This window comes from Ctenopharyngodon idella, chromosome 3 (assembly GCF_019924925.1).
Source record: "Ctenopharyngodon idella isolate HZGC_01 chromosome 3, HZGC01, whole genome shotgun sequence".
In the NCBI taxonomy this organism is placed as follows: domain Eukaryota; kingdom Metazoa; phylum Chordata; class Actinopteri; order Cypriniformes; family Xenocyprididae; genus Ctenopharyngodon; species Ctenopharyngodon idella.
The window spans coordinates 16,721,526-16,749,522 of NC_067222.1; the positions used below are offsets into that span (position 1 = coordinate 16,721,526).

The 27,997-nt window shown below is 37.3% G+C and overlaps 3 protein-coding genes across 3 annotated transcripts in view; all 3 read left to right on the forward strand.

Annotated features, from left to right (window-relative positions):
* LOC127508115 (uncharacterized) overlaps positions 1–10,478 on the forward strand; it is a 31,143-nt gene extending 20,665 nt beyond the window's left edge. Inside the window, exons 6-9 of one of the 2 annotated variants that reach the window (XM_051885773.1) lie at positions 185–478; positions 1,591–1,869; positions 2,697–2,999; positions 7,649–10,478. In XM_051885773.1, coding sequence (XP_051741733.1) covers positions 185–478; positions 1,591–1,869; positions 2,697–2,999; positions 7,649–7,719 — 947 coding nt within the window. In that variant the 3' untranslated portion in view covers positions 7,720–10,478. The remainder of the gene's footprint in view (positions 1–184; positions 479–1,590; positions 1,870–2,696; positions 3,000–7,648) is intronic. The other variant, XM_051885774.1, reaches the window with a different exon arrangement.
* The window catches only part of LOC127508111 (zinc finger protein 234-like), a 404,421-nt gene that overhangs the window by 190,140 nt on the left and 186,284 nt on the right, over positions 1–27,997 (forward strand).
* Positions 13,902–27,628, forward strand: LOC127508129 (uncharacterized). Its single transcript, XM_051885803.1, has 8 exons — positions 13,902–14,150; positions 14,499–14,822; positions 16,050–16,370; positions 20,904–21,035; positions 22,509–22,823; positions 23,533–23,814; positions 24,764–24,823; positions 26,141–27,628. Exons 1-8 carry the CDS (start codon positions 14,114–14,116, stop codon positions 26,209–26,211), a joined length of 1,542 nt encoding a protein of 513 aa, XP_051741763.1. The 5' UTR covers positions 13,902–14,113; the 3' UTR covers positions 26,212–27,628.

Below are 27,997 nucleotides of genomic sequence, written 5' to 3' on the forward strand. Positions count from 1 at the left end.
ACAGTATACAGCACGTATTCCACCTGTGCAGCATTAAAAAGTGTAAATGCTGAAAAGTGAAAATGATCTCTCTCTAAAACAAAGCTTGGTATTTGTGAACATGCCAAACCAAAAAGATTTGTCTAACTGAGATGTCCACCTGCACACTTGATCTCAAGAGCATGTTTCTCTTCTCTGTTTCTAGATGCTGAGACAGCGTACGAGGGAGAATCTTTTACGCTACACACTGGTCTTAATAAACTACATAATGATGATGAGATACAGTGGTATTATCAGGAGGAAAAGAATGAGAATCTCATAGCTATCAAAAGAAAGAGCAATAATAATTTACAGGAGGGTGCTGATGGGAGATTCAGAGGCAAACTGAAATGGGGTGAGAATGGAGATCTCACCATCACAGACATCAGAACCATTCACTCTGGACTCTATATACTAAAGACAAAAAACAAATGCAAGAAAATCACTGTTTCTGTGGAAGGTGAGTTTATCAAGTCCTGAAGTGTGTTAATGATTGTCAACTGTGTGAACGATTTAGAACTTCTCTAAATGCTCAATTGTAACCAAATTTAAATTCACTTTTAATTTTAATTAGTATCATGCTACAATAAAAAAGCTCAGATTTTAAGAATAAAGTCACGAGAATGGTGAGAGAATAAAGTTATAAAAATTAGAAGATTAACGGCATATTATTGCATGAACAAAGTAGAACAATTTTAAGGGGGAAAAATCATGACATTACGAGAAAAGGCTTGAATCCTAGGCTCGGATGTTTTGTAATGCCTGCGCATTAATTTCACTAGCTTCCACAGCAGATCAAACTATAAATAAACTTACTTTAATGTCCTCCGTGTTTACTTCTGTATGACATCTTCCAGTGTTTCCAAATCCACAGTTTTCCCATGAAATTAGGCTAGTTTTTCACTGTTGTCACAGATTGTTTTGGGTAGAAGGTAGAAGTACTCAACTAACATGATATTTACCCCCATGAATGTGATTTTTACCGGGCTCCTAACCCAGTGTTTTCCTTGTATATAGAGCTGTCACGGGTTCGGACCCATCACTGTCCTTCCACTGACTGCCTTTCACAACTGTCATGATACAGTCAGTAATGTAACATCTTTGAATAGATTTCCACGAATGCTGATCTCGCGTGACATAAAAGTCGGATGAATTCCAATATGACTGTTCACACTGCGATTGCATTACAAAACATCTGACCTGTATCAGTTTTAATACCACATATGGAAGTGAATTGAATGATCAGATTCCGTGTGGTTTGTGCTGTTCACACTGTCATGAGAAAAACAGATATGAGTCAAATGTGAGCAATAAAAAAACAAACTAAATGGATTTGGGCCACATTTACCTGTATACCTGTGGCTATAAATCCAGCATGCCATAGCTTTAACACACACACACTATATATATATATATATATATATATATATATATATATATATATATATATATATATATATATATATATATATATATATATTTAGACTAGCTTTAAAAATGTATGTAATTGTATGTTGAAACTACAAACTAAACTATGCTTTTGTCTTTTATATATAATGCTGTGACATGAAGTAAATGAAATACAAGTAAAAGAGGGAGGTTGTGACGATCTCAAGGCTGATGCTGAAATACAGGGTGATGATCTGTTGCTGTGGATGTTTGGAGCTGAAAAGAGTCTTGTTGCTACAAATGCTACATGGCCAATTAAAACTGATGAGCGATTCGCAGGAAGAGTGGAGAAGGATAATGGATGTCTGACCATCAATAACATCAGAACTGAAGACAAAGGACATTATAAATTACAGATCATTAACAGCAAACAGACCACATGCAGGAGATTCAATGTGACTGGTGAGTAGAACATCATCTATTATAGTAACTAGAGATTTATTTTATTCAACATTATTCTCGAATCTGATTGGTCAAGCAGCAGTTCAAGAGTGTGTTCCTCCTGTTTGTGTGAGTGTTGTGGAGCACAGTGAAAATCTGAATAAATTTCAGTGTGGAAATAAAGTTCTTTAAGATTTTTTAAAAATTCTTGTAATGAAAAACTAGCTGTATTTATTAAGTAAAGGAAAATATACAATCAGCCGGTCATTACAGCAAAATAAACTTCAGATTTTAAAGGGTTAGTTCACTCAAAAATGAAATGTCTGTCATTTATTACTCACCCTCATGTCGTTCCACACCTGTAAGATGTTCGTTCATCTTCAGAACACAAATTAAGATATTGTTGATGAAATCAGAGAGCTTTCTGTCCCTCCATAGAGGTCCAACATAACTTACACATTCAAGGTCCAGAACGGTAGGAAAGACATCATTAAAATACTTCATGTGACTCCTACTATAGATTTAGCATCTGAAAGGGAATCTCCTTCAAACACATATGCAATAATTTCAGCTGCAAAAATAACTGAGTCCACTCCTTTTCAACACTAATTTTTCACTGTGTGTCTTTAGTAAATCCTGACAGTAGTTTTTTTTATTGGCCAGAAGAGGGTTTGTAGCAGCATTGAAAAGTGTAAATGTTGAAAAGGAAAAATCTAAAGATCTGTAATGATCTCTCTCTAAAACGAAGCTTGGTATTTGTGAACATGCCAAACCAAAAAGATTTGTCTAACTGAGATGTCCACCTGCACACTTGATCTCAAGAGCAAGTTTCTCTTCTCTGTTTCTAGATCCTGTGACAGCAAATGAGGGAGAATCTTTTACTCTACACACTGGTCTTAATAAACTACATAATGATGATGAGATTCAGTGGTATTATCAGGAGGAAAAGAATGAGAATCGCATAGCTATCAAAGGAAAGAGCAATAATAAGTTCCAGGAGGGTGCTGATGGGAGATTCAGAGGCAAACTGAAATGGGGTGAGAATGGAGATCTCACCATCACAGACATCAGAACCATTCACTCTGGACTCTATATACTAAAGATCAACGGCAAGAGAAGAAACAAATGCAAGAAAATCACTGTTTCTGTAGGTGAGTTTATCAAGTCCTCAAGTGTGTTAATGATTGTCAACTGTGTTCAATAATTTGTAACCAAATTTTAATTACTTATAAATTTAAATCACTTTTAATGAAAATTCTGCCATTAATAACTCAACCTAGTGTTGTTCCAAACCTGTAAGACTTTCGTTCATCTTCAGAACACAAATTAAGATCTTTTTGATGAAATCCGAGAGCTTTCTGACCCTCCATAGAAGTCCAACGCAACTTATGCCAAGTTTACTTGTATTACTACAGGATTTTTAGCCCAATTTAAGCCCGATTTGCAAGTTAACGAGCTCGCCGACAGGTCGGGCTGTGATGATCGGCGCTCGTCAATCTTTATGTGTGAACTACTCAACAACGCATCAAAGAGGCTTGCTAACGCGTCTCCGACACCTCGCTGACGCCAGACAAATATCTAGCATGCTAAATATCTGGAGCTGTCGGCCGACTCGATATCCTGTGGTGTCACATGTTGCGACGCAACAGCCAATGAAATACACACTGATGTCTATGGAAGCAGCAATAACAATCCATTCAAATATAATTTACCGACATTTATTCATATCAGATACACATTGTGTAAGTAACTATAAAGCTCACTCACTCTATTGTTCTCCCAGTTCACCAGCCACATGCATTTCGGGACAAATGGATGAATTCACGTGAGGACTCTCTGAAGTGCAAACAAACAAGGCAGCGCCCATATCACTACGCTATTTGTTGCCATGGTTACTTTGACAGTGAGACCGTCAGACCGAGAGAAATAGCATGATATTTGTTTGCAATTTTGCGATACGCCACAGTTTCTTGGAAAGAAATGGATAATGAGGAAGGGAAAGGAAAGGGGCTCTATCGGGAGAGACTAAATAACACTGCCAAGCGTCGCCAAGGGACATTCTTAAACGCGCAGCGTGGCTTAATGTACTAAGACAGTGATATTAACAGACCAAACTCACTATACCGCATACTAATAAAGCATACTATGTAGACCTACAAAAAAAATCAGATGAGTCCTGAATGATCTCAACGCGTTTAATAACACGTTAAGCCTTTTCCTCCCATAGAAAACCGTTATAAGAAAACGCTTAATATGGCTTAATGTACTAAAGACAGTGATAACAGACCAAACTCAGTAAACATCATACTAATAAAGTAAAGCAGTTGAGCCCATAATGTGAACGCAACGTGTTTAAATTCACGAGCGTTTTCCTCACATAGAAAACTGTTGAGAAACGTCGCTTACTGTAGCCTACTAAGTGATATTAAAAGATCAAATTCGGCACAAACCAGATTTTCTGTATATTATAGTGTTTACTAAGTTTGGTGTTTTAATGGCACTGTCTTTTTCTTGATGGGAGGAAAACACGTGTAATTAAATTCATATACTGGGCTCATCTGGTTTTCTGTCCGTAGTATGCTTTATTATGGTGTTTTGGTTCGTTAATAAAGTGTCTTAGTAAATTAAGGCACCCCCAGTTTGTGTGTCCTGGCGCCGGCTCTGTCCTGACATCGTCAGTTACCTGGTTTATGGTATCAGTGCCTACACAATGCAAGAGTTCAGACCCTTTAAGCAATTAAAAGCAAATTTTTAAGTTTAAGTTATTAGCAAGCAGCATTATTTAGAGAAAACTACTTGACATCACTAACCAGTCTATGACTCAGTAGGCGAAAATATTATTATTTTTACAATAATAAGCATCAGAACTGTCATAAAAGTGGAGTGCAACCTTCCTTAGCAAGTATGACCTGCTAATATGGCGGCACCTTCCCGAAATGCAACGCAGAGTGAAAACATTGTGACGTAACTCCTCATTCTCTATTGTCTCTGGGAGGTCAGCCGGAATACTTTTAAATTTATGTGTGAAAGGGTTCATTTCATTTTAATTAAATTTAATTCAAAATTTAATCTAATTTCTTCCCAATGTCCATTTTCAAATAAAGTCGTTGGATGACAGTTGTTGTCAGCTCGTGTAGTGTGTAACCCCCTGTTGCAGATCATTTACGTAGTGTCACGTAGTGTGAACACCACAACGACTTCAAGACTCCACAGCAAGTCATGTAGTGAACAGCACAGCGATCTGCCGACATTTAAAGTCCTGTGGTGTAAACTTGGCATTACACATTCAAGGTTCAAAACAGTAGGAAAGACATCATTAAAATACTTCATGTGACTCCTTCCATAAATTTTGCATCTGAAAGGGAAACACCTATGCAATAAGATCAGCCACAAAAATAACTGAGTCCACAACTTTTGAGCACTCATTTTTCAGTGTGTGTCTTTAGTAAATCCTGACAGTAGTTTTTTTTTTTTTTTTTTTTAATGGCCCGAAGGTTTTAGTACATCTGGCCCTAAAATTTAAGTCATTATTCACTGATAATCTTGCCCTGCATTACCACTTTATCTTCTGATCCCAATAGGAAAATGAATAAAGTCTCACTATCCTACTCTATTATTTTTTTATTGAAGGTTTTCAAAGGAAAAACATTTGTAGCAATTCATATTGAAAGAATTATCTGGATCTCCCAAGGACCTGATTTATGCCTTTTATTAAGTCCCTCACTCCCATCTGGGTTACTGCACCAATGTAACCCAACCTGGTCCTAACCGCCCCTCTCTCTGAGCGGGATTCGAACCCGGGTTGCCTGCATAGGAGGTGGGCATACAAACAAGGACATAAAGTCTGCAGCGAGTGAGGTTTCACTGCACAGCTCTCTACCAGCTGGCCTCTGTTACACTATTGTTTGGCATTACTTGCTCAGTCCAAACAAGCCGCGGGCAGCAGTTTTTTTCTTTTCTTTTTTTGCTTTACATATGTACTAGATATTCAATATTTACCATCTCAAATAATGACCTTGAACTGCCATCCACGTCTTGATTCTATGACGTATAAATACTGTCGGAGGCTAAGGATTCTCCGTCGTCCAGGTACATTGCTCACCACAAGTCTTCATGAGTATTCTTCACCCAAGGCCCGATGCTCTTCCATGCATTTGGTCTAATTATAGGAAGTCATCAAAGTCTAGCGCTATGTCCAACACTATGCAGCGCCCTCTAGTCCCTGTGATCAGTCTTCTGACTCTGACCTTCTCTCTGTCCCTCGGTATCTCCTCACTTCATTGGGGATGAGATCATTCGGCATTGTTGCACCCAAACTATTGAATTCTCTTCCTCGATCACGTCGCTGTGTCAATAACATCTCTGAATTTAAATCACTACTCAAAACTCACTTGTTCTCTGAATGTTATCATTCATATACTGTGTCCTGTATCTCACTGTGTTTCATTCTTTTTTTCACTTGTACTATTGTTTGTCATTTTTGCATATTATATTGTAGTTATCCTTTTCTAAGGAACCTATACTTTAAAGCGTCCTTGAGCACTGGAAAGGCGCTATATAAATAAAACTTATTATTATTATTATTATTATTATTACTATCATTATTTTCTGTTATTGTTAGTATTTTTAATTAACTCTTGTGTCTTCTCTGAGAATGTGTAGCTGTAACATCATCTGTATGTAGATGTATATTTAAAGGATTAGTCCACTTTCAAATTAAATTTTCCTGATAATTTACTCACCCCCATGTCATCCAAGATGTTTGTGTCTTTCTTTCTTCAGTGGAAAAGAAATGAATGTTTTTGAGGAAAACATTCCAGGATTTTTCTCCATATAGTGGACTTCACTGGGGTTCAACGGGTTGAAGGTCCAAATGTCAAATGTTTCAGTGCAGCTTCAAAGAGCTCTACATGATCCCAGACGAGGAATAAGAGTCTTATCTAGAGAAACCATCACTCATTTTCTAAAAAAATAAATAAAAATGATGTACTTTTTGACCACAAATGCTCATCTTGCGCTAACTTTGCGATCTGCACTCATTACGTAATCACGTTGGAAAGGTCACACGAGACGTAGGCGGAAGTATAAAACATTTTCTTCTCATTTGGATTTTTTTTTTTTTTTTTTTGTAAAGGTTGTTTGACTAGAAGCCAGATTTACTAAACTGGGTAAATTAGCGTGAGAGCTCAATTCCACAAATGCACCAATGGGTTAAGACACGCATTTTTTGGGGTGTTACATAATGGAACAAATACCAGTAAATTGGCGACCACAAACATTAGTAAATCATGTTACATGATTCATTTAAATACTCTCCTCCCATAAATTTTGCGTCTGGAAAAAAGGAAACCCAGTCAGCTCAGTCGATGCTTTTTCAGCACTGCGTGTCTTTAGTAAGTACAGACAGTAGTTTTTTAACCCCAAAAGAGGGTTTGCGCTGACGCAAGCTGTTAGGTACTTCCGCCTACGTCACGCGTGACCTTTCCAACGTGATTACGTAATGTGTAAATACATAAATTTTTTTCTCTAGATAAGACCCTTATTTCTCGTCTGGGATCGTGTAGAGCCCATTAAAGCTGCACTAAAACTGCAATTTGGACCTTCAACCCGTTAGTAACTGTTGAAATCCACTATATGGAGAAAAATCCTGGAATGTTTTCCTTAAAAACCTTAATTTCTTTTCGACTGAGGAAAGAAAGACATGAACATCTTGGATGACATGGGGGTGAGTAAATTATTAGGAAATTTTCATTCAGAAGTGAACTAATCTTTTACCAACAGTCATTCCTCTGTATTTCAGATCCCACAGAAAGCCAAGGGAATGAATCAGAAGAACAGGATGGAAAGAATAAGCCAGAGGACACAAATTAAGTTTGAGAAGACACACCCACCCGTGTCAATCACTATGACATCTACAACATGTTAGCTCCATATTTCTGTCCATCTCGTGAAAGTGAAAACCCCATTTCTGTTGAGCTGTTAAAACTGCAGAGTAAAAAGCTTCTTAGGTTGGTGGTTGATGAAACTCTTTTATACACTATTTCACTAATGCTACACTTCATTCCTGTAACTCTGTTAACAAAATACTGGCTTCACTTTCAGATCTTTGATATTGTGTGATAGTAAACAGTGAGAGTCAGAAATTTAATATAAGATCTGAGTGTCATACAACGTGTTATTGCTTTGAAAAATGCCAGAAGTGGGCAGTGCGTTGAGCTTCTTGATTTCAAGAATCGAGTGCAATGGTCAAACATGTCCATCTAGTGAATGTTTAAAACTATGGAAAAGCAGCAAAGACAAGCTTAGAGGCTTAGAAACTCCTACAGACACTAAACTCAGTGATGAAGAAGTATTTATAGCTGTAAAATACATATCCTTAATAAGGATGAGGTGATGACTACATCCATCAGGAGACAGTTAGTACTCTAAGATCTCACATTTGGCAGTTTTTGGTCCAAGAATCTGTTTTTGTTTTTCTGAAATAAGCAGTAGGAAATCACTAGTCATTAAAGCTACAATATGTAGTTTTTTTGTCCGCTAGAGGTCGCCTATTCAAAACAAAGGCGTAGCTTGATGACGCTGATTTTGGGTGCAGAATCTTGGGAGATATCGTCTTCACCTCACAGCCAGTGGAAAAGAATCAGGATAGGACTCGGGCAGAAATCATGTTTATAGATGCAATTATTAACATTATTGTAGTATGAAGCAGAGCAGGGCGAGTGATGTTGGAGCTCAACAAGGCTACTGGAGCGATTGCTAATGTTACAAACATAACACAGAACTTATATTAAGCCACAGTTGCCGCTTCCGCTTTTTCCGGTCATGAGTATGACGTAACACAGCTCCGTTTATCATATTAGATACATTTGAGTGTGTTGAAAATGTTATAACGTTACTCTGTGTGTTCGCTCGGCGGCTGCTGTGAGACACTGTTACACACTGCAGTAAGAGATATTTTAGAATATCATATTAAATGCTGGATGGCTTGTGTTGATAAATGGCATGCAATTAATTTTAAAACGTATTGTATGATGGAGCAAATGCTGTATTATTGTTACTAAAAATAAAGCTGCATCTGATTATGCTATGTTAGCTACTTCACAAAATAGTGTTTTTCTCTGAGGCATGGTAAAACATGGTACTCGCAAAAAATCAAGAAAATTAGATTTAAACAATAAGAATAAAAGGTGTTGAGCAATATAACAATTAGTTTTCTGTCTATAAATGTAACCAAACAGTTGTTCTGTTGTCTAATAAAACATGCAATATATTAAAGCGTCTTTGGTGTTTCCATGGTTTCTACAAAATAAAACCGGAAACCGAGGGTAACGCGGGTATGATGCAATTGACAGGCAACTCCCACATCCCGGATCCTTGGTTAAAATAGTAAATTTCTCAGGATTTACAAATAGTTGGAAACATTTGAGATATTGTATATATTTTATCTCTTTCATATCACTAACACTGCATTATATCCATATATACATATGTATGTATTATTTTTCGGTTATTGTAGTTCTGTGCTGTGTTGTCTTTATTAGTTAATTATAATGTAAAGTCTCCATTTCAAGGTTTTTAATTGTTAGAGGATGATATTGTAATTTTCCATTTCCTTTGCTATAATATCATAACACTTGTAAGACTTGATTTTCCTGCTAAGACAAACGCTGAGATCAGACACCTTGCAATAAAACACTAAAACTCATTAATCTGGAGAGATCTTAATGAAATGTCATAGGACACTGCCTTGCCCAAACTTCTTTCCACCCCCCTTACTCCTTCCTCAATTTTCACATGCATCCCAGGACATTGTGTGTATGATTATACATGCCTTGTAAAGTGTCTTGCATTGTTTTTGTTTTATGCATATGTTATGATACAACCAACGGTTAATATAACCTCACCTATACCAAGTTTGGGGTCTACAAGTTTGTATTTTGAAGATATAAATGATTGTGTATATGATACCTGTGCAACATATCAGTATTACAAGAATTATTATGGCCTTCCATTAAGCCGCTGGTGTTGGTGGTAGAAGTGAGCAAGTAATTGATGCATGTGTAAATTAAATCCATGCACACAGATGTTAAAATGCAAACAGTGTCCTTTTTATTGTGCTCTGTTAGATTTTGCTGTATTTGGCTGAGCAGTCGTTTGGGTGGCTCGCCAATGTATTAGATTTCTCTAATACATAAAATAAGTAAGCTTGACCAGAGTTCTTGTGGGGAGAAGAATTTATTGAAGGTAGTAGTGTAGCACAGTTCTTCAGCATTGATGTCAGCGTCTCAGCCTTCAAAATATCTTAACTCAAAGCTCTGTCTGTGGGACAGAACTTTATACATGAAGACAAAAGTGCTACAGACAATAGAACACTGTTAGGACCTCCCACAGGAGATCGATCTACCCTGCAATCTACTCTGAGCAATGCTGTTTCTTTGTCATTCACACCCATCAGTCTTGTTTTCAGAAAAAAAAAAAAAAGTCAAAATTAAGTGAGTTGTTCCTTAAAATGAGCAAAACAATCTGCCAATGGGGTAAGCAAAATAATCTTGTTTTCGCAGAAAAAAAGTAAACTAGTCCTTAGAAATAAGTTTTTGAAAACCCTTTTGTGTGACACTTATTTCAATAGCTTACTTACCTTGAAATGTTTAAATTAAATGGCAGAGGTTCAATTGTTGTAGTCAGCTGCTTCAAAAATAAATCCATTTGTCTAAAACATAAGTATAACATTTAAAATAAATGCAATCTGTCATAGCTTCATAAGAAAAAATACTATAATTGGATGCTTCAGCTACATGATGACTATATTCATAACAATTGTTATGAATGTACCCGAATGTACCACATTTCACATTTTGTGAACTACAATAATTCTGATAAACAGTACATCTAGGTAATTTGTGGAAAACATTCTAACTGTCCTTAACTAATCGTTTACTGGTAGCATAATATTTCTTGTTTTCAGCATCAGTGCTGCTGGGAATATCTGTACTCTTTCATCTTACAGCTTCTCACAGCGCTTTTGTGATGTAGTGTGCCAAAGCCACTGGAAGGCAAGCCTGCAACCTTTAGCCAAAAAAGGGTAACGGCTAATGCTAACTGACTAAGTTAGTTTTTTGGGGACTAGGCCTACTTACTTTTTCACTGCTAGCGAGCTATCTGGGATAGCTAGGAGTCATTTAATCAATCTCACTTTCCGGATAGCATTTAAATTAAAGGAACTTTGTTTTTGTTTTTTTATATAAAACTCAGTTTTAGAATATATTCAGTGTTTCAGCACACAATACTTAATGTTATAAATAGTTAGGCTCTCTCTCTCTCTCTCTCATATATATATATATATATATGACAATCAGGCTGCAGCAGCTTCTATCTGTTGACTGTCACTGAGAATGTACATATAACACAGAGGAAGGAGTGGGTGAAAGTTTTATGCTGCGGGATGACAGTGGTTCTCAACTTTGGTGCTGGAGTATCCCAAATATTACACATTTTGGATGTCATCCCTATCTGACACACATTTCCGATCTTGGAGTTTCTCTACTAACAAGCTGGTGAGTTGAATCATGATTATGTGTCTAGAGCAGTGGTTCTCAAACCTGTCCTAAAGGACCTCCGGCACTGCACATTTTATATGTCTCTCTTATCTGACACACCTACTTCATTTTCGATCTAGTATGTCACAAAGGTTTGAGCTTGCGCTCCACTCCCATGTTCTAAAACAGGCACACACAGAGCATCATACATTATTATCAGTTTAAAAACCTGCACTATTTCTTTAGAACAAAACTGTGCAGGTCTATCATCTGTAGTCACACACCAATCTTCTTCAGCTAGCCTATGTGTTCCACCCCAACACCAGAGAAAAAACTTTGCAGGTCATATGGCTGAGATAGAGCATACTCGGATTCAGTGAGCTTATAATGTCGCATTTTATTGTCAGCGATCCCAGACGAGAAATAAGGGTCTTATCTAGAGAAACCATCGCTAATTTTCTAAAAAAAAAATTTAAAATTTTATACGTTTTAACCATAAATGCTCATCTTGAACTAGCTCTCTTCTTCTTTTCTATTTGAATTCCAGCAGTGTAGACACTTCTAAGTGTATTACTGCCCTCCTCAGGTCAAAGTTTGAACTAAATTGTCATATACAATATGCTAGTGCAAGTATATAACAATTAGTTCAAACTTTGACCTGTGGAGGGCAGTAATACACTTAGCAGTGTCTACACTAGCGGAATTCTAATAGAGAAGAAGAAGAGCTCAAGATGAGCATTTATTGTTAAAACATATAATTTTTTTTTTTTTTTTTAGAAAATGAGTGATGGTTTCTCTAGATAAGACCCTTATTCCTCGTCTGGGATCATGTAGAACATTTTGAAGCTGCAATGAAACTGTAATTTTGACTGTCAACCGTTTGGGCTCCATTGAAGTCCACTATATGGAAAAAATACTGGAATGTTTTTATCAAAAACCTTTATTTCTTTTCGACTGAAGAAAGAAAGACATGAACATCTTGGATGACATGGGGGTGAGTAAATTATAAGGAAATTTTCATTTGAAAGTGAACTAATCCTCACAGAAATGGTTTGACCCAAGTTTTCAGCAGCCAATGACACTGACCCGTTCAAACGGATTTTTAATGCGTATTTAACGCGTTGATATTTCATGTGTATTTCACGCGTATTTAACACGTATTTCACGTGTGAAATACACGTCAAATACACATATTTAACACGTTGTTGACGTGTTAAAATTCATGTGTTTTTGGCCCTTTTGGCCTTCCATATAGAACCCACTGCCTACATTTAAAAATAACAAATTTGAGTACGCAAAAGACGTGATATGTGATCGCCCCCTGAGTCCTGGCTGTATCGACAACCTGCCATACAAGTGGCTTATATGTGTACATTTCAGAAAACCCCTTGTTCACAAATATTACATGCAAAAAATATTGCATTACCATGCCACGGCGACTTAGCTTACCGTGTAAGGCTGATGTCTGTTCTAAACAAGTCAGAGATGGCTGGGTTTTGAATTGAAGATGTTGATATCGTCATAACTAATTAGCCTATTTGTTAGTTCTCGTTCAAACAATAAAAGTTGTTACGGCGTTCTGTCATCTTTGTCATGACGTTTTTTTTTTTATTAAATGCATCATAGATAGCGGGTTAGCCATTTTTTAACATAAAAAGGGCGCTGCTGGTTGAAATCCTGATATTTGCGCGAAGAACATAATAGCTACTACTGGCGTGTGACGTAACTGAAGAGATGAATTAGCATATTCTTATTAAGAGTTTTAATGCATGAAAAAAAAATTAAAAGTTATTGAAAAATTGTTAAACGTTAGAAAATTGTGTTATTAAAAAAAAGTTTGAGAATTCACCGATCACTATATCAGTTCTCAGTAGACGCCCCAAACATTAGTTCGAAAACTGACTGAAAAAAGGATATTGACTCACGACATTAAATCATATAACTTAGCGTAAATCCACCATATTTTACTGTAAATGTGGAGTGTTGCAAAAACATTAATTTTGATATAACTGAATAAAATGACAAAACCAATTTGTAGATATTAGAAAATATATTCTAATGGAAATCATGGAAGTAACTAGTTAAAATAGCATTTAAAATATCTTAATCTTAATGTCAATTACCACAAGTCAGAATAGCAAAATAGATAACAGAAATTGTCAGTTTGACTACTCAAAACTGCTTACACACCATTTTTAACCAAAAGCTTAAAACGTTTTTATGTGTTTTGGCCGTGCATTTACATGACAACGACATTTTCGGGGCCTGAAAATGCCATGTGCATGTATATTACATGTCCGGTCTATAGGTGTAGTGTTTCTTTTTACAAACATGTGGAAAGCATATCCTTCCCCATTAATGGTAAATTAATATCGTGATAAATATCTATATCATATGATATGGAAATTTTGGTCATATTGCCCAACACTAATGTTAAAATGAAAAATGGGTTAGTTTTCATTTATTTTGGGCAGGAAATGTTTCTGGGACCTGGCAACCCTAGGCATGCCACTGCTTTGCTCGTAGATTCTCTGAAGGATAGAAAAGTCGCAGTTCTCAGTGGGCGTTAGTACCGTCTCTCCGTTAGCGTCCGTAACGTGATTTATTCACGTTTATGTCAGTGTTTGAGTGCGGTTCAGAAGCGACGGAGATTCTGCAGAACAGAATAATATAAATTATCTCCATATAGATCAGCTTTATTAATTCAGCTCTACAACAACGTGCAGAACATGCTTTTGTTCTTTCTATTCTTATTGTTAGAGGACGGTAAGTGATTGATTTCTGTATCTTTCGGTTTCATTTTCGACACTGCACTGCAGTATTGTGATCAGTTCTGAGTTAAATAGCCTTCATGGGAAACGATGCTGGAGAAATAGACCCAGACGAGTCTAATAATGATTGAGCCATTCCGCCGAATGGGTGACATTTGTTTGTAACTCTTAAAAATTATTAATTATTTTTATATTTATTTATGTATGTATGTATGTATGTATTTACACTGAATAATACACAACTACACTAACCAGTTTTACTATATCCATTTGGACACCATTCCTGACGTGAGGAGAAATGAAGTCTGATCTGTATTTGTAAAGCTGATTGTTTCTACTCTAGGTGTGTCTGGTGCAGAGACGGATGAAACCGTGATGGAGGGAGATTCTGTCACTCTACACACTGATATTACTGAAATACAAAACGATGATACGATACTGTGGCTGTTTGGACCTAGAGACTCTGTCATATCTCAAATAGCAAGAAAGGCAGATTTGACTTCATTTTTTGTCACTGATGATGCTGGATTCAGAGGCAGATTGCAGGTGGACCAAAAGACTGGATCTCTGACCATCAGAAACACCAGAATCAGACACTCAGGACGATATAAACTAACCGTCTCTAGAGAAAAGACTACGACGAAAATATTTAATGTTACTGTCTTTGGTGAGTATCTCGAGTCCTTCAATGTCACAATGATGCTGTTTATGCCGATTTTTTCTCTGCATGCGGTGTCATGAGAAATTAAGTCCCCCCCAGGAATCAGGACTCCTTTATGACCCAGGCAGTAATGTCTGATAAAAAGTTGTTATCGTGATGTCTTGACTAATTATAACCTATTTCACTATTATATGTTTATTACATTAAGTGCATAAACAACATGCTTGAAATATAAAATGAATGCCTTTGTATTGCATAATAAAACAAACTAGAAACAGATATTGGAACCAAAAAAAAAAAAAAAAAAGAACCTAATATAATATAAGCTAAGCTAGCAGGCTAATCAGGTAGATGTATGCTATACATAAGCTAACTAAAAAAAAAACAGTAAGAATGAGAAATGCTTGATTTCACAACCTATAGCTTCAGTTATATACTGGTATATGAACCATGTAATTCAAAAGACATTAATAGTCATTATAATGAATTTTAAATTATATAAATTATAACATGATTTTGCAGAAATTATAATCAGGTGCTAAAAATACTACCCATTAAAAGTCCACTGAACCAGTGGTAACACTCGGGGTCCTAAAGGAGACCCAATTCCTGGGAGGACACGATTTCTCACCACAACGGCTCAGTACAGCTCACTTTTCCACTGTGTGGTATGGCTCTGTACGGCAATTAGTACCACATCGGTTGAGGTTCAAAGTGAGCCGTACCAATACTAAAATGTGATGTATAAACACTGCAGAGGATTACTTGGATACACTGCACATGGATTACTTTAATGATGTCTTTACTACCTCTCTGGGCTTTGAAAGTGGTAGTTGCATAGGATGTCAATGAAGTGACAAAGCTCTCAGATTTCGTAAAAAATATCAAGTCTTACGGGTTTGGAATGACATGAGGATGAAAAAATAATAATAGACTTTACATTTTTGGGTGAACTATCTCTTTAATAAACAGGGTTTATATTTATGAGTAAATGTGAATGAAGCCTGTTTTTTGTCAACATGTCAAAGCGTATGATCTTATGCAATAATATGAGGTGAAATATAAAGAAGTAGCACAGGACCTGCTTTTTATTAGTTTTATTAATAACATTGATGTACAAGAATTGAAATCTGTAAATATCTAAGTGATGGATTTATAAATTTAATAATAGGTAGCACGAGGATTTACAGAATTTAATCTCTTTCTGAGAAACTGTTTCGGCTTGTTTTCCAGCGGTGGCTGGTGAGACGGATGGAGTGAAGTCAGAGTCAGTGATGGAGGGAAAGTCTGTCACTCTACAGAATAATGTTGAAGTCCAGAGAGATGATCTAATAGTGTGGAAGTTTGGAGATAAAGGCATCCTCCTGGCTAAAATCGATCTGGAAACTAAAGAGATCTCATTAAACGATGCTGATGAGAGATTCAGAGACAAACTGCAGCTGAACCAGAATGGCTCTCTGATTATCAAGAAGACCAAAACCGAACACACTGGACTTTATGAGCTACAGATCCGAGGCCGTGAAAGCGATCAGCGTTTCCTTCTTTCTGTGACTGGTGGGTAACTCTAAACCTGGAAAGAACAATGTAATAATGACATTCAGTATAATTACAGTGTATTCGGAAAGTATTCACAGTGCTTCACTTTTTCCACATTTTGTTATGTTACAGCCTTATTCCAAAAGGGATTAAATTCATTATTTTCCTCAAAATTCTACAAACAATGACAATGTGAAAGAAGTTTGTTTGAAATCTTTGCAAATTTATTAAAAATAAAAAATGAAAAAAAATCACTGTTACATAAGTATTTAGTCTTTTCCATGACACTCAAAATTAATCTCAGGTGCCTTCTGTTTCCACTGATCATCCTTGAGATGTTTCTACAAGTTGATTGGAGTCCACCTGTGTTAATTTCAGTTGATTGGACATGATTTGGAAAGGCACACACCTGTCTATATAAGGTCCCACAGTTAACAGTGCATGTCAGAGCACAAACCAAGCCATGAAGTTCAAGGAATTGTCTGTAGACCTCTGAGACAGGATTGTATCAAGGCACAGATCTGGGGAAGGTTACAGAAAAATTTCTGCAGCATTGAAGGTCCCAGTGAGCACAGTGGCCTCCATCATCCATAAATGGAAGAAGTTTGTAAACAACAGGACTCTTCCTATAGCGGGCCGCCCGGCCAAACTGAGTGATCGGGGGATGTAGTACATCAGTATGTGTAACATCACCGTAAGTGTAGGTGGTTATGAGGTTTCTCTATCTAGCAGTCCTGCCCCCTTCAGGTGGTCAGTATGTGTTGGATATGTAGCTGCCGTGTGATGTAGGAAATGTGATGTGTGGTCAATAAAGCCACAGATTATGAAGACAGACTCTATGACAGTTTATTCATATCACACAAGTCAACATGGTGTCAGAAGTAAACTACAGCTGCACGCAAAAGTGAGTTTTGTCTTCGCTGGAAAAGTTTACATGCATGTCACTCCACTCTTGACTAACTAACCGCTAAGCTACGTAAACAATTACATTGCACGTGCCAGCCATGGCAGGGGAATTCCGAAGACCGGATCCTCTCGTTTTTGACGAAAACCAGAGAACTGGCGTTTATTTGAACAAGAGTTTGATATCTTCATTGCTGCAGTTCACGGGGACAAACCACTTCGAACTCAAGCTTTCATTCTCCTCAACCTTGCGGGTCCCGAAGCCATCAAACATGAACGGTCCTTTGTTTATGCAACAAGAGGTGAGAGCTCCCGGTGACAATGACAGTGTTATTATTACGCCGGCTGAGTCCAGGGAAGACCCAGACTGCTTAAAAAGAAAGTTCCATGAGATTTGCGCTCCTCATATCAAGTTCAAGATGAGATCGCAGAAGCCCGGTGAGACAAATCGAAACGCAAACCAGACAGCAAAGCACCACCAACCATAAAGAACTGTAACAATTGTGGTAGTGACCATCCAGCCAGAAGAGATAAGTGGCTGCAAGAAGTAGAAACATTTTAAGAAATGCTGCAGGTCCACTCAAACAAATCAAACAAGGCGACGCTACAGCAAAACCGTCCACAATGTTGAACCACACCAGACAAACAGTGAAGAAATTGAATCGTTCTTCACTGACGGAGTAAATGCAGAGTCTGTTGATTCCATGACTAACCCAACACAAAAGAGCAAACTGTACAGCACTGTACGAGTACATGGTAAGCCAGTGGAACTGAAAGTGGACACTGGAGCCAAGTGTAATGTGATGGATCTAGACACGTTGCAACACCTGCGAAAAGGGGAAGAACTTAATGCGTCAAACACAACAAAGCTTGTACCATATGGTGGCAACGAACTACACACACTTGGAACAGTCACACCACCATGCAGTCTAGCCAGCCAGACTTACAACCTGCTGTTTTATGTCATCAAAAGCTCTGCACAGCCACTACTGGGTTTATCTGACTGCCTACACATGAAACTTCTAACTCTCAACAAAGAAGTCCACCAGCTGAACACATTCAGTCAGGATGAATTGACAGAAGAATTCTCACCAAATATGCTGACTTTTTCAAAGACAAGGTGGGTAAACTACCTGTCACATATTCCATGAAAATCGACTCCACTATTCCTCCTGTCATCCGACCAGCAAGGCGCATTCCAGTTGCTATGCAAGACAAGGTTAAAACGGAGCTCCAGCGAATGACTGATCTTGGAGTCATTACACCTGTTTCTAAACCGACTGAGTGGGTGTCTTCCATAGTCGCTGCTCATAAAAAAGACTCTAACAACATCCAGATTTGTATAGACCCTAGAGACTTAAACACAGCTATACAAAGACCTCACCACCCAATGAGAACGGTTGAGGAAGTTGCGGCCTAAATGTCAAATTCCACCATCTTTTCTGTGCTAGATGTGAAAAAATTCATTTTGGCAAATCTCCCTAGACAATAAATCATCACTACTCACAACATTCAGCACCCCTTTTAGCCGATACAGATTCCTGAAAATGCCTTTTGGCATAAACTCGGCTAGTGAAGTTTTTCAACGCTCAATAGAAAAAAAGTTTGCCGGATACCCTTGTGCTGTAATAGTAGATGATATATTGGTTGGTGGACACACAGAAAAGGAGCACGATGACAACCTAGAAAGAGTGCTCGAGCGGGCCAGACAGGTAAATCTCCGGCTAAATCCACTGAAATGCAAATTCAGACTGAAAAAGGTAAGCTATATGGGCCATGTCTTCAGCAGTGACGGCCTACATGCCGATCCATCAAAGACTAAGGCCATCAGTGAAATGCCAGAGCCCACAAACGGCTCTGCTCTTCAGAGATTTCTCGGCATGGTCAACTATATGGGTAAGTTTATCCCTAACCTCAGTGATATATCTGCCCCGCTCCGCCAACTAACACACAAAGACACGGCATGGTGTTGGCTACAACAGCATCAGGATGCTTTCAATGCCTTGAAAAAGTGCCTGACATGCCCCCCTGTCCTGTTGTACTACGACGTTGACAAGCCCGTCACCTTAACAAGTGACTCCTCACAGTTTGGTTTAAGAGCGGCATGCCTGCAGGACAGTAAGCCCATCGCTTATGCTTCACGAGTCCTCTCGCAAACCGAAATGCGCCATGCACAAATAGAAAAAAGAGCTCCTTGCTGTAGTTTTCGCTTGCACCAAATTCAACAATTACATCTATGGCAAACCAGTGACCGTTGAAACAGACCACCAGCCTTTGGTGACAATCATCAAACGTCCAATACACAGCACTTGTCACGAAGACAGACTCTATGACAGTTTATTCATATTACACAAGTCAACAGGGGACCTGGGAGTGACTCAGGGAGGTGACCAAGAACCTGATGGTCACTCTGACAGAGCTCCAGCATTTCTCTGTGAAGAGAGGAGAACCTTCCAGAAGAACAACCATCTCTGCAGCACTCCACCAGTAAGGCCTGTATGGTAGAGTGGCCAGACGGAAGCCACTCCTCAGTAAAAGGCACATGACAGCCCGCCTGGAGGACTCTCAGACCATGAGAAACAAAATTCTCTAGTCTGATGAAACAAAGACTGATCTCTTTGGCCTGAATAGCAAGTGCCATGTCTGGAGGAAACCAGGCACCGCTCATCACCTGGCCAATCCCATCCTTACAGTCAGGATTGAGGGAAAGATGAATGCAGCAATGTACAGAGATGTCCTTGATGAAAACCTGCTCCAGAGCGCTCTGGACCTCAGACTGGGGTGAAGGTTCATCTTCCAACATCTTCCAACGACCCTAAACACACAGCCAAGATAACACAGGAGTGGCTACGGGTCAACTCTGTGAATGTCCTTGAGTGGCCGAGCCAGAACCCAGACTTGAACCTGATTCCTGAGGTCCTGCAAAGAAGATGGGAGAAACTGTCCAAAAATAGGTGTACCAAGCTTGTAGCATCATACTCAAAAAGAGTCTTGAGGCTGTAATTGGTGCCAAAGGTGCTTCAACAAAGTAATGAGCAAAGGCTGTGAATATTTATGAATACAAATATATTAATAAAAGATATAAAAGATTTTGGTAACACTTTACAATAAGGTTCATTAGTTAAACATTAGTTAATGTAGTAACTAACATGAATTAACCATGAGCAATACATTTGTTACTGTATTTACTAATTTTCGTTAACGTTAGTTAATGAAAATATAGTTGTTCATTGTTGGTTCACAGTGCATTAACTAATGTTAACAAGATTTTAATAATGTATTAGTAAATGTTGAAATCAACAAAGATTAATAAATGCTGTATAAGTGCAGTTCATTATTAGTTTACGTTAACTAATGTAGTTAACTAATGTTAATTAATGAACCTTATTGTAAAGTGTTACCAAGATTTCAAACAAACTTCTTTCACGTTGTCATTATGGGGTATTGTTTATAGAATTTTGAGGAACATAATGAATTTAATCCCTTTTGAAATAAGGCTGTAACGTGACAAAATGTGAAAAAAGTGAAGCGCTGCGAATACTTTCCAGATGCACTGTAGATCACTTTCAACTTCTTTCATAATATGATTCACCTGAATCAGAATAAAATGAAACCCATTCACTCACACTAATGACTGTCTGTCTTCAGCTGTTGCAGGTCCACGTCTGTCTCCAGGTGTTTTAGCAGGGATTGTTGTTGCTGCTCTGCTTGTGGCGGCAGTTCTGGTCTCTGTTGTGATTTACTATCACCGCAAGATCTCTAAACTAAAAAAACGAATGGGTGAGTATTACAGTTGAGACAGCATGATGAAACAGATTACCTATTGTTTTTCTTAAGACTGAAATGAAAATTATGGTATCATTTACTCATAGTGGCCAATACAGTCAAGCTCTTAAAAGGAAAAGTATTATAAATGAACCATATTATGGTCCAAAAAATTCATTCACTATTCCAAGTCTTCCGATAACTCTCTCTGTATTCACTGATAATCTAACCCTTCGCCAAAACTCTGCAAAAGCTGTGGCAAAAGTGTTGACATCCAACATCGCATTTTTTGTTGAATACTGTAGCGTATATTTATTTCCTAATGCATTTTCTGACATTAGCATGCCTTATCAGTTTATGAGTAATGCTCTGTTTACACCTTGTATTAAAACCCTTGTACGCTATTATGGGTCTTTTTGATCCCAAATTCCCAAATGACGTTTGCTGAATTAAAAAAAAAAAAAAAAAAAAATGTTCCCTTGATCCAAATGGCATGAGACTTTGTAGATCTACAATAATAATAATAAAAAATAAATGGAGTGATATCTGGTTTTCTGTTAGTGTGAGGAAAAAAGTTGCTGTGAAAATGGATAAAATTGTTCCTCTAAAGACAAAAATGAAATGGCAGCACTTTAAAACATCCACACTGCAAAATGATCATGTTCACACACACACACAGATGAAAGGATGAGACAATACAATTTGGCACAAACTTCAGTACAAAACTTACTTTAGTACAAAAAATGCTAAACTTTGACAAAAAAAAAAAAAAAAAAAATGTAATCATATGTAGATATGAATCCAACTGGAAAAACTGTGAAAATAATGTTTTTCAATTGGTCAAAATTCAAAAACCATGTCAAATTGCATAGTCAAGGGAGCTCTATAGCCATCTACTGGTGAAAGTGATAACTTTTTACTTTTAAAGTTCAATTTTCCAACAGATGCCAAAAATCTTAGACTAAACCATGGCAAATTGTCCATGTTATCTCCATAAATGAAAATCAGAAATCTGGATCTTTTTTTTAAAGTGAATTTTACATTATTGGTTGTTTGTTTTGTTTTGTTTTTTGAAAAAAATCCTATTTAAAAAATATTCATTAATTTATTTATATAAATTTAAAACATGCCATGAATCCCCCCAAAACTGCACAGATGTAGATCAAAACATTAATAAAGTGAGTAAAATTACGTTTGTTTAAAAATAAAACCTTATTACATTCCACACGAACACTGGACAAGGGTTAAGATGTGTTTTGGTTGAATGGATCACAAGTAGATGAAGGAGACACATTTGCAGTTTTTGTATACAGTATACAGCACGTATTCCACCTGTGCAGCATTAAAAAGTGTAAATGCTGAAAAGTGAAAATGATCTCTCTCTAAAACGAAGCTTGGTATTTGTGAACATGCCAAACCAAAAAGATTTGTCTAACTGAGATGTCCACCTGCACACTTGATCTCAAGAGCATGTTTCTCTGTTTCTAGATGCTGAGACAGTTGAAGTGACAAAAATGTCAGTGGAGGAGGGAAAATCTTTTACTCTACCCACTGGTCTTAATAAACTACATAATGATGATGAGATTCAGTGGTATTATCAGGAGGAAAAGAATTATAATCTCATAGCTATCAAAGGAAAGAGCAATGAAAATTTACAGGAGGGTGCTGATGGGAGATTCAGAGGCATACTGAATTGGGGTGAGAATGGAGATCTCACCATCACAGACATCAGAACCATTCACTCTGGACTCTATATACTAAAGACAAAAAACAAATGCAAGAAAATCACTGTTTCTGTGGAAGGTGAGTTTATCAAGTCCTGAAGTGTGTTAATGATTGTCAACTGTGTGAACGATTTAGAACTTCTCTAAATGCTCAATTGTAACCAAATTTAAATTCACTTTTAATTTTAATTACTTTTAATTTTAATTAGTACAATAAAAAAAGCTCAGATTTCAAGAATAAAATCGAGATAATGTGGAGAGAATAAAGTTGCATGAATAAAGTACAACTATTTAAAGGGGGGAAAATCATGACATTACGAGAACAGGCTTGATTAGGAATCATAGGCTATATTCAGTGTTGCCAAGTCCGCGGTTTTCCCACGAAATTGGGCTACTTTTACACTGTTGCCGCGGGTTGTTTTTCATGTCCGTGGGTTGAAACAAACCCAAATAGCATGATATTTATCCCCTGAAATTTTACAAGGGGAACCCCTCCAAATACGCAGATTTTACCCCCTGAAATGCGATTTTTACTGGGGAACCCCCCTTGAAACACCACTGGGCTAGTTTTGGGCTAGTTTTGAGTAGCATTTGGGTGGGTTTTGTTGTGAAAACCTGGCAACCCTGGCTATATTCACACTGTGAGCCAAAGGGTGATGGTAAACATCTAGCTTTAAAAATGTATGTAATTGTATTTTGAAACTACAAACTAAACTATGCTTTTGTCTTTTATATATATATATATATATATATATATATATATATATATATAATGCTGTGACATGAAGTAAAGAACATACGAGTGAAGGAGGGAGGTTCTGTCCGTTTCGAGACTACTGCTGAAATACAGGGTGATGATCTGTTGCTGTGGATGTTTGGAGCTGAAAAGAGTCTTGTTGCTACAAATGCTACATGGCCAATTAAAACTGATGAGAGATTCGCAGGAAGAGTGGAGCCGAAGGAGAATGGATGTCTGACCATCAAAAACATCAGAACTGAAGACAAAGGACATTATAAATTACAGATCATTAACAGCAAACAGACCACATGCAGGAGATTCAATGTGACTGGTGAGTAGAACATCATCTATTATAGTAACTAGAGATTTATTTTATTCAACATTGTCCTCGAATCTGATTGGTCAAGCAGCAGTTCAAGAGTGTGTTCCTCCTGTTTGTGTGAGTGTTGTGGAGCACAGTGAAAATCTGAATAAATTTCAGTGTGGAAATAAAGTTCTTTAAGATTTTTTAAAAATTCTTGTAATGAAAAACTAGCTGTATTTATTAAGTAAAGGAAAATATACAATCAGCCGGTCATTACAGCAAAATAAACTTCAGATTTTAAAGGGTTAGTTCACTCAAAAATGACATTTCTGTCATGAATTACTCACCCTCATGTCGATCCACACCTGTAAGATGTTCGTTCATCTTCAGAACACAAATTAAGATATTTTTTGCTGAAATCAGAGAGCTTTCTGTCCCTCCATAGAGGTCCAACACAACTTACACATTCAAGGTCCAGAACGGTAGGAAAGACGTTATTAAAATACTTCATGTGACTCCAGTGGTTTAACTTCAATTTTATGAAGCAACGCAAATTAGTGTCTGCTTTAAGACACATACGGCAGTAAATTGACTACCTCAATCCATAGTGAATCATGTTACATTTTAAATCATTTAAATATCTCCTCCCATAAATTTTGCATCGGAAAAGGAAACACAACTTTTGAGCACTCATTTTTCACTTTGTCTCTTTAGTAAATCCTGACAGTAGTTTTTTTAATGGCCAGAAGAGTTTTAGACCATCTGGCCCTAAAATTTAAGTCATTATTTACTGATAATCTCTTCTGAACCCAATAGGAAAATGAATAGAGTCTCACTTTCCTACTTTATTATTTTTTTTATTGAAGGTTTTCAAAAGAAAAAAAAAACATTTGTAGCAATTCATATTGTAAGAATTTTATCTGGAGCTCCCAAGGACTTTCCTAAGGATTTCTGTCTTTTATGATGTCTTTTATAGATGTGTCATCATGCTGCTGCAAGCAGTCATGTCTTCCACAATGTTTGGCTAATCAGATGGGTGAGTTACCACTCCCTCTATCAGTTGAGCTGTTTGTCTACTGCTTGCTATCTGAGTGTATTGTCTCCCATTTAGTTTGCTGTTTTGGTAATGTAACGTACAGAGCCTGGCTAATGTAACCCCACCCGGTCCTAACCACCTGCTCCAAGTGGGACTCGAACTCTGGTCGCTGGCAAGGGAGATGGGCACACTAACAAGGAGGCTAAAGACCACAGTCTTTAGCTTGCCTCTTGAGGTTGCGGAGTGGGGTTTACCTCGCTCCCATCCAGGTTACCGCACCAATGTAACCCAACCTGGTCCTAACCACCCTTCCTTCCAACTGGGATTTGAACCCGGGTTGCCTACATAGGAGGCGGGCATACTAACAAGGACATAAAGAGTGCAGCAAGTGAGGTTTCACTGCACAGCTCTCTACCAGCTGGCCTCTTTTACACTATTGTTTGGCATTACATCCACGTCTTGATTTTATGACGTATAAATATTGTCGGAGGCTAAGGATTCTCCATCATCCAGGTTATATACATTGCTTACCACAAGTCTTCTTGAGTATTCTTCACTCAAGGCCCGATGCTCTTCCATGCATTTGGTCTAATTATAGGAAGTCATCAAAGTCCAACACTATGCAGCACCCTCTGATCTTTCAGCATACCTCATTGTCTCAGTGAAATTATCATTGACAATAAGCTCAATATTTTTCTCCTCAATGAAACTTGGCAAGTTCCTAATGATTTTCTGCAGTTAGACCTACTCATGCTGGATGGATATAAATACCTGTCCAGACCACAACTGCACGGTAAAGTGAGTTTTCCCCCGACTCGCTCATTACAATCTTCTGAATCTGGCCTTCTCTCTGTCCCTCGGTATCTCCTCACTTCAGTGGGGATGAGATCATTCGGCGTTGTTGCACCAAAACTATTTAAATCACTTCCTCGATCACTTCGCTGTGTCAAAAACATCTCTGAATTTAAATCACTACTCAAAACTCACTTGTTCTCTGAATGTTATCATTCATATATTGTGTCCTGTATCTCACTGTGTTTCAATCTTTTTTTCACTTGTACTATTGTTTGTCATTTTTGTCTATTATATTGTAGTTATCCTTTTCTAAGGAACCTATACTTTAAAGCGTCCTTGAGCACTGGAAAGGCGCTATATAAATTAAACTTATTATTATTATTACTATTATTATTTTTTCTGTTATTTTTAGCATTTTTAATTAACTCTTGTGTCTTCTTTGGGAATGTGTAGCTGTAACATCATCTGTATGTAGATGTATATTTAACAACAGTCATTGTCTCTGTATTTCCGATCCCACAGTTACTGTAGTGACACCACTGTTGAAAGAACATGATGGAAAGAATAAGCCGGAGGAAACAACTTCAGTTTGAGATAAGACACGCCCACCCGTGTCAATCACTATGACATCTACAACACGTGAGCTCCATATACAACAATACAAACATATTTCTATATATCTTGTGAAAGTGAGAACCCCATTTCTGTTGAGCTGTTAAACTGCAGAGTAAAAAGCTTCTTAGGTTGGTGGCTAATGAAACTCTTTCATACACCAATACACTAATGCTACACTTCATTCCTGTAACTCTGTTAACAAAATACTGGCTTCACTTTCAGATCTTTGATATTGTGTGATAGTAAACAGTGAGAGTCAGAAATTTAATATAAGATCTGAGTGTCATACAACGTGTTATTGCTTTGAAAAATGCCAGAAGTGGGCAGTGCGTTGGGCTTCTTGATTTCAAGAATCGAGCGCAATGGTCAAACATGTCCATCTAGTGAATGTTTACATTGTAAAACTGTTAAAGCAGTAAAGACGAGCTCTGTGAACCAGACTTAGGGGCTTAGAAACTCCTACAGACACTAAACTCACTGATGAACAAGTATTTATAGCTGCAAAATACATATCCAGATCCTTAATAAAGGATGAGGTGATGACTACATCCATCAGGAGTTAGTACTCTAAGATCTCACATTTGGCAGTCTTTTGTCCAAGAATCTGTTTATCTGTTTTTCTTTTCTGAATTAAACAGTAGGAAATCACTAGTCATTAAGTTGGTAGGTACCATCTATGCAGTCCATTGCTTTGGAGATTTGTTAGATTTCATCAGACCTCAAGGGAATATGAAGCTGAGTATTATTACTGTAACAATAAAAATGAACCAAATGTCTCCCAGGGAAAACATACATTAAGTTATCTGGTACATTACAGTGGGAATGGATTGGCTTTGATCACTTATCTTGTATAATGACAGTCTGTTGTCAGACACATTCCCTCTTACGCTGGTGTGCACCATGACAGAGGAGACCATTTGAAGACGTAGAAGGAAAGAGTTCTGCCTGATCACCTGAGATTTTCAAAGTATTTTTGTGAATGCATGTAATCAAATGTTTTCATAAACAGTATGAAGGAGGGGGCATGAATGATCTAAAGATCAAATTAGAATTAGCAGCCTTTTTGTGTTTGTGGCTTTGAAAAAAAAAAAAAAACCCTTAATTTATGTTTTATTTATCTCTTCTCACTAACACTGCTTTATATCTGTATATGTATTATTACTTTTCCAGTTACAGTTCTGTGCTGTGTTGTCTTTATTAGTTAATGATAATGGAAAGTCCTTACTTCAAGCTTTTAATTGTTACAGGACGATGTTGTAAAGCAGCAATTTTCCATTGACTTTGCTACAATATAATAACACTCATTGAATTTGTGCTGGTCAGGTGAAAATCTGACCGATCAAGCATAAACAAAGACACTAACTAATGTCATTAAATAAACTGCTAATTTTACCATCTCTTCTTCTCCTGATTGATTCATTAATGTATTATAATATTCAATGGATCAAATATCACAGTGAGAGAGTGTTTAAATACAGAATGTGTTTTCATATTCAGTCACAAGAGGGAGCTGAAGCAGCATCATCTACATTAGGAGAGTCATATGTTACTGTACAATATCTTTCTGAAAGCATCCAGAAAGAATCGCTCATTGGTAAAGCTTATACTCCTGCTTTCATAGACCAGGTTTAAGACTAGACTAAAATTCATGTGTGAGCTGTCTCAACTCACAATAACTTGCACTGACATATCTTAAAATATTGTCATTTGACATCACAGATAGATAGATAGATAGATAGATAGATAGAGCTGGGCATTATAAAT

Bases quoted from the DNA above. Each gene is read 5' to 3' on its own strand.
- LOC127508129 (XM_051885803.1), top strand. From the start codon at position 14,114: ATGCTTTTGTTCTTTCTATTCTTATTGTTAGAGGACG. The intron at 14,823-16,049 runs GTGAGTATCTCG...CTTGTTTTCCAG, and splicing joins ATTTAATGTTACTGTCTTTG to CGGTGGCTGGTGAGACGGAT. The intron at 23,815-24,763 runs GTGAGTAGAACA...TGTCTTTTATAG, and splicing joins CAGGAGATTCAATGTGACTG to ATGTGTCATCATGCTGCTGC.